The sequence below is a fragment of the Oncorhynchus clarkii genome, chromosome 18 (genome assembly GCF_045791955.1).
Source record: "Oncorhynchus clarkii lewisi isolate Uvic-CL-2024 chromosome 18, UVic_Ocla_1.0, whole genome shotgun sequence".
Taxonomy (NCBI): Eukaryota; Metazoa; Chordata; class Actinopteri; order Salmoniformes; family Salmonidae; genus Oncorhynchus; species Oncorhynchus clarkii.
Genome location: NC_092164.1, coordinates 19,975,256 through 19,982,685, shown reverse-complemented (window position 1 = coordinate 19,982,685; position 7,430 = coordinate 19,975,256). Strand labels below are relative to the sequence as shown.

Here is a 7,430-nt window from a genome sequence, read left to right as displayed (position 1 = left end):
GACTTTGACACCCCTGGACTAGTGGGATACCACTACCGTATCTGAATAATGTGGAGATGAAGAAGCAACCCTGCTTTATCTCAATGATACATAATGTATGCAGTGGTAGGATATCCAAAAACAGAGTTACGACCTTGTTAGTGTATAATATGATAGGACTTTGGAGTGATCCAAAAACCATAAATCCCAAACCACCTTTGCCACTTTCAGTTTGCAATTAATGTTCCCTGTACTCTCAATAGGTGCCCTTTTGGTTTTAGGCTGGGATTCTGTATAAGCACTTTGTGACATCTGCTGATGTAAAAAGGGTTGGATAAATTCATTTGATTGATTTATTGATTGATTGGTTGAATTCGGGATGGGAAATTAGACACCCAGGGAGGCAACACCCAATTACACCCAGGTAGACGATTGATTGTAGACTTCAAAGGAGTCTTCTAGAGATCTTAGATAGCAAATCAAACAAACTTTTCCACACACTAACTGAATCAGAGAACCACAATACTTTATATGTTACATCATATGCTGTTGATGTCAACTAGTTTAGAACCTCTGGTAATGATGAACTACCTGTCCTTTCCGTTGCCATATACCTGACAAACCCAGTAAACCTGAAATGCTGGTTTTGGAAGGGAGTATTTTAAACAACTTGGCACCGTCATAAGATACCACCTTTCCGACAGATTTCTGCCCTGCTAGAGCTGCCCGGTGCACTGTAAGTTGCTGTTAATGTGAAGTGGAAATGTCTCGGAGAAACTACGGCTCAGCCGCAAAGTGGTATGTCACACAAGCAGAACGGGACCACCAAGTGCTGATCGCCACCATTGGACTCAGGAGCAGCGGAAACGCATTCTCTGGAGTGGTGAATCACGCTTCACCATCTGGAAGTCCGACGGACAAACCTAGGTTTGGCGGATGCCAGGAGAAAGATGCCTGCCCAATTGCATTGTGCCAAGTGTAAAGTTTGTTGGAGGAAGAATAATGGTCTTGGGTTAGGTCCCCTAGTTCCAGTGAAGGGAAATATTAACGCTACAGCATACAATGAAAGGGCCTTACCTTTTCCAGCATGAAAATTCCCCCATGCACAAAGCGAAATCCATACAGAAATGATTTGTCTAGATCGGTGTGGAAGAACTTGAATGGCCTGCAAAGAGCCCTGACCTCAACCCCATCAAACACCTTTGGGATTAATTGGAACGCCAAATACGAGCCAGGCCTAATCGCCCAAAATCAGTTCCCGACCTCACTAATGCTCTTATGGCTGAATGGAAGCAGGTACCCGCAGCAATGTTCCAACATCTAGTGGAAAGCCGTTCCCAGAAGAGTGGAGTCTGTTATAGCAGCAAAGCGGTGACCAACTCCATATTAACGCCCATGATTTGGAATAAGATGTTCGACGGGCAGGTGTCCACTTACTTGTGTAGTGTAGCTCGAAGGGATAATACCAGTCACAGGTAAGATACTACCTCTACTCCTGCATCCTAGAGCATCGAAGTCACCATAGTTTAACTGTCAGCACAAAAATGAATAATTTCTGTTGCCTCTGTTTAATGGGTTTAAATATATATTTCATACAATTACATTATATTCAATCACATTCAGGCTTGTTGGAAATTCCCACCTTTCACATTGACTGAGTTTCCTGAATCATAGGTCTATGTCACATTCATTGCCCTGTTCGGGGAACAACAACATAATGGGGAGGGGTCCGCAAATCGTGAGATAGCTCATTTTTTTTCATGTGTCTGTCTTTGACCCCGTGACATTTCAGTTCACACTCTTGAGAACCAACTCAGTGCCATCAAAACTCGTTGTCACATGCTGCCAAAGCATCGCTACATGAGCTTAATTCCAGGGTCATTAACGCTAATCGGGATCCTTGGGACGTCCCAACAGTAACCCTAACCTTAACCCCTACATTTACCCTAGAGCTCTCCAACCCTGTTCCTGGAGAGCTATCGTCCTGTAGGTTTTCGCTCCAAAACCAGTTGTAACTGATTCAGCTTATCAACCAGCAAATTATTAGAATCAGGTGCGATATATTAGGGTTGAGGTGAAAACCTACAGGATGGTAGCTCTCCAGGAAGAGGGTTGGAGAGCCCTGATTTACCCTAACCTTAACCATAACCGCAGTAGTTTGGTGGAACCTTAATTGGGGAGGGTGGGCTGATTGTAATGGCTGGAGCAGAAACGGTGGAATGGTATCAAATACATCAAACACATGGTTTCCATGTATTTGATGCCATTCCATTAACTCCTTTCCAGCCATTATAATGAGCCGTTCTCCCTTACCTAACCCTAACTTTAGCCCTTACTTTAACCATTTTAAATTTAAACTTCATGTATGAGCGTCCCAAGGATCCCGGATAGCAAGGGAGTCCACAAGAGATGGGGGGAAAAACATCATTATACCTTTCAACTAGACTGGAGCATGTGGACAGCATGTGGACAGCTGCCAAATATGCGGCCAATGAAGCCGCTGCTAAAAATAAGTCCCAAGTATGTTTTTGTAAGGATTTCATTATGGGTCTGACTGCTGCACACACTCTGCAGACCCTGCTACATGCACGCTTCATTTGGAAGGCCTAATATTGCAGGTACTCTCTCCTTTATTAACTGTAAAAAATATTAAACGAACAATCTCTAATTATTAAAAGACAAGAAATGGAAATAAAAACACATAAAAACTCCGGACCGTTATACAGTGCCTTCAGAAAGTCTTCCAATCCCTTAAATTGTTACACATTTTGTTGTGGTACAGCCTGAATTCAAAACGGATTCAATCTTCTTCTTTTTCTACCCAACTACACACAATAACACCATGATGACAAAGTGAAAACATGTCTTTAGACATTTTTGCACATTCATTGAAAATGAAATACAGAAATATCTAATTTACATAATTATTCACACCCCTGAGTCAATGCATGTTAGAATCACCTTTGGCAGCGATTACAGCTGTGATTGCTTTTCCTGGGTAAGTCTAAGAGCTTTGCCCACCTGGGTTGTATTATATTTGCACATTTATAATTTGTCTTAATTCTTCAAGCTCTATCAAGTTGATTGTTGATCATTGCTAGACAGCCATTTATAAGTCTTGCGGAGATTTTTAAGTCGATTTATGTCCAAACTGTAACTAGGCCACTTAGGAACATTCAAGGTCGTCTTGGTAAGCAACTCCAGTGTATGTTGGCCTTGTGTTTTAGGTTATTGTCCTGGTGAAAGGAAGATGTATCTCCCAGTGTCTATTCCGTTTATTTTTATCCTAAAAAACTCCTTAGTCCTTGCCGAAAATTTGAAGTGGTACTCTTTGCCCCAAACATACACATTGCATTGCAGTTTTATTTTAGTGCCTTATTGCAATCAGGATACATGTTTTGGAATATTTTTATTCTGTATTTGTATTTTGTATTTATAAGGGATCCCCATTAGCTGCTGCTCTTCCTGGGGTCCAAACACACCAATGCACGCACCCACATTACATATCAAACAAAATATAAAACAGTGAACTATGTTTGTACTGAATGAGCTAAAGATAAAACAATCATATAACATCCCTACACCACCACATATCCAGAACACAAAACGTTTAATAATACTAATAATATAATAATAATATACAACAATATCACAATGTGTGCGTATGCATGTGTGTGTACCTTGCCATAACAAAGGTATTGAATACTTATTGACTCAAGACATTTCAGCTTTTCATTTTTAATTAATTTGTAAACATTTCTAAAAGCCTAATTCGCGATATTTTGTGTAGGTCAGTGACACCAAATCTAAATTTAATCTATTTTAAATACAGTCTGTAACAACTAAATGCGGGAAAAAGTCAAGGGGTGTAAATACTTTATGAAGGCACTGTAAATCTTCAAAAACAAAAGTAGGTTGTCATTTCATTATATCATTCCTCTGAAATACCATGAAGACTTTTTTTTTTTACTGCGTGGAGTGCACGCGTCGTCATATTTACCTCCGACTTCCAAACGATATAGGCGTGAGAACTGGACTGTTGCTGCTTCTTCTGAAGCCATCTCCGCGGTGAGAATAATGTGTTCGTGCTCCCAGTTGGAGTGACGCTGGGGCTCCTCACCAGAAACGGTAAATCCCACGCGGTATTCCGCTTTGTGCCCCTCACAGTCACGTCATAGTCAAAGGGAAAGTTTGATGTCGGGGAGATGTCCAGGGGTGTGGAGGGACCAGATAAAGACGAAAGGGGTTGTTTCACCCTGAGATTTCTGGAACGGGGATCTGATTTCAACGCAACCGGGTGCTCAGGGGAGCTTGGCGAGGATGAAAACGCACCTGCATCCTCAACGCGCAAACCCGGTAAACCCAAGCGGTCCCCACGGGTTCCATCTGTCTCTGTGCCACATTTCCTTATAATATCAGGGTCCAGGCTCCGAGTTTGTCGCAACTTCCTTTTGGAGATGGCTTTGGAGGCTGGAGAGGAGCAGGAGAAGACGTTCAATATTCCTTGTCCAGATGACATCTCTATCTCCCCTCTGCACAAACGCAGCAGCGTTTAAAAAAAAACTTTTCTCAGAAGTTTAGTTCGAGCGCCATAAAGAACCAAACCACGAGATAAGTCCCATCAATATACTCTGACAGTGAACCCTTGGTCCACGTGTTTTTATGATGTAATCGCCAGAATGCCTTTGCTTCAGATAAAGCGAGAGACAGACAGCGCGCAAATGTATCCAATTCTCTGTGCGGTGTTATTATGCATGCAGCTCAGCTCATTCCCAAACTGTAGTCAGAGCGGACGGCAGGATGAGAGAAGTTTCGCAATTGATGACCCTCGCCGCCGCTCCTCTAATCCGTCCAATGCGCTCCTGTGGCCGTTAAGACTGCGCTCTCATGTTGCTCTGCAATGCGCAAAACCAGTGCATACAAGTGTCTTCCCCGGGTCTTTATCTGCATCTTTCAAGTTTGTACCATACATTAATTGTATAGCCTACATATATGACATATGTGATGCATAGGCCTATAGCTGCATAGCCTAACTTTCACTTTGTTGAAATAAAGCACAACTAAAGCTGGCCGATTGAGGACAAGGCATAAAGATTAATCATCGACCTAAAACCATAATCCATAAATGAGGATTAATCCTATAGTCTAGCCTATTTTACTACTATTCACATGTTTTGCATTACATTGGGGCACACTTGTGTCTTACTCGCTCAAAATAAATATCATGGTCTGATTATCTTGCTCTCTGCATTTTCGCACCACAAGTTTCTCAGAAGTCGCGAGAAAGACTGTCAGGCACCACAATGTTGCTATATATGGGTTAGCTGCTGTGCAGCACGTTTGGCCAGAAGGAGCTCAGATTTTGGCGCTTCCCTCCAACCCAACTCTATTAGTGTTTCCATTGTAAATGGACATTTCGATGGTGTCTTTTGAGAATCTCAGGGTTATAGGGTCATGGCTTCCTCTTTATATAATTCTCTCTGCTTTCTCTCTCTCTCTCTCTCTCTCTCTCTCTCTCTCTCTCTCTCTCTCTCTCTCTCTCTCTCTCTCAATTCAATTCAATTCAAGGGGCTTCATTGGCATGAGAAAGATATGATATCATTGCCAAAGCAAGTGAAATAGATAATAAACAAAAGTGAAATTAACAATCAAAATTAACAGTAAACATTACACTCACAGAAGTTCCAAAATAATAAAGACATTTCAAATGTCATATTTTGTCTATATAGTGTTGTAGCAATGTGCAAATAGTTAAAGTACAAAAGGGAGGAGCCCCAGCGTTTTCAAATTCTTTGTGGATCTCTCTCTCTCTCTTTATCTCATCCGTTCCCCCCGTCTGTTTTTAGGCTGGTCAAATCTGACTGAGCTGTTATCAGTGTCATGCAGTGTAGCTTCATAAGCAGCTTTATCAGGGCAACCCCCTCCTCCAGTCTCCCATGATGCAGCATTTTCCCCATACCTTCACACACACATACACGCAGGTACACACGCATGCACACATACACATGAATGAAGGTACGCATGTACGTACACAGAAAGGCATACACACACACACATACACATACACACACACACACATACACACAAGCAAGGCAATTATTCATCCCTTCTCATCATTTTGGGGTCCCGAGTGGCACAGCGGTCTAAGGCACTGCATCTCAGTCCTAGAGGCGTCACTACAGACCCTGGTTCGAGTCCAGGCTGTATCACAGCTGTCAGTGATTGGGAGTCCCATAGGGCGGCGCACAATTGGCCCAGCGTTGTCTGGGTTAGGGTTTGGCCGGGGTAGGCCGTCATTGTAAATAAGAATATAGTCTTAACTGACTTGCCTAGTTAAATAAAGGTGAAACAAAATGGTGAAAGTGCAGTAGAGGAATAGAGATTGGTGAGAAGGAGTCAGAGAGAAGCAATCTATTGCTGCTCTACCTCCCGGCTGCAGTGGTTGTAAAACCAGACACAGTGTACGACGACTATATGGTTGGTGTGTACCAGAGGTAGAAATCATCCTCGTCACATGTGCATGTGAGCTCCCCGATGTTAACCCAATGAGTCCCACGTTTTGGACTTCTAACCACTTTCAAACATCAATGTAACATTGGATCCGTCTATTTATTCTGGATACGTAGATACCAACCATTAGTCTGTGTGATTAATAAAACCACATATTTAATTCATAGAGAAATGGGGCTAAAACAGCCTGCAGGGGTTAAATTAGGATGAGAGGGGCGCTGGGAAGGGACCAAGTAGAATGGTTTCTAATATACTTTAGTGGGCACCAGCCACAAGAAACCAAATATAATTTAAAAAACACTTTAAAAAAAAATGTGTTTATAGATAATAGCAGTCCAATTGGCTGTAAAGTAAAGATTTTTAACAAATAAACTGTTCTGCTCTGATTCATTATAATTGGAGAAGTCACTTGTCTAGCCATAAGGCAAGAAATAGGTAGCCTACTTAATCAGTAACCTACTCTGGCCACAAGTAAACATTTGTAGTGTGTTAGGCTAATTAAGTAGGCTATGACATACAATCCTGACCTTGTGACTTGACTGAGCTAAATGTGTCACTCATTAGAATTGCACAGTGAATGCAGGTCTTCTTCGTGGCACACGTCGGTGCAGTGACAGATGTGACAGCAGAGATAGCCTGATGGTTTCAGTCAGAATGGAAAAAAGCACACACTGGCACTGATAAGAGGTTGAGCATACAAGGCATCATACACACAAATGCAGCTAGGCTATACAAAGAGGGATTTCCTTCAGAGTCTCTCTCTCTCTCGCACACTCTCTCGCTCTCTGTTTTCTCATCTGAAAACTGAAATGGTGCTAGTTCAGTCTCCAAATTTACAAAAGAATGAGCCTCATTAAAATAATGAGCCCCATAATTGTTTTTGTTTTTCTGCTCTTTTGCACACCAGTATTTCTACCTGCACATCCTCATCTGCGCATATA

General features: G+C 42.1%; 1 protein-coding gene across 1 annotated transcript in view; it reads right to left on the bottom strand.

The window, feature by feature from the left end:
* Nucleotides 1-4,764, bottom strand: part of LOC139373179 (rho GTPase-activating protein 6-like) — an 81,206-nt gene extending 76,442 nt beyond the window's left edge. Inside the window, exon 1 of the mRNA XM_071113349.1 lies at nt 3,980-4,764. Coding sequence (XP_070969450.1) covers nt 3,980-4,498 — 519 coding nt within the window. The 5' untranslated portion in view covers nt 4,499-4,764. The remainder of the gene's footprint in view (nt 1-3,979) is intronic.
* Between the last annotated feature and the right edge of the window lie 2,666 nt (nt 4,765-7,430).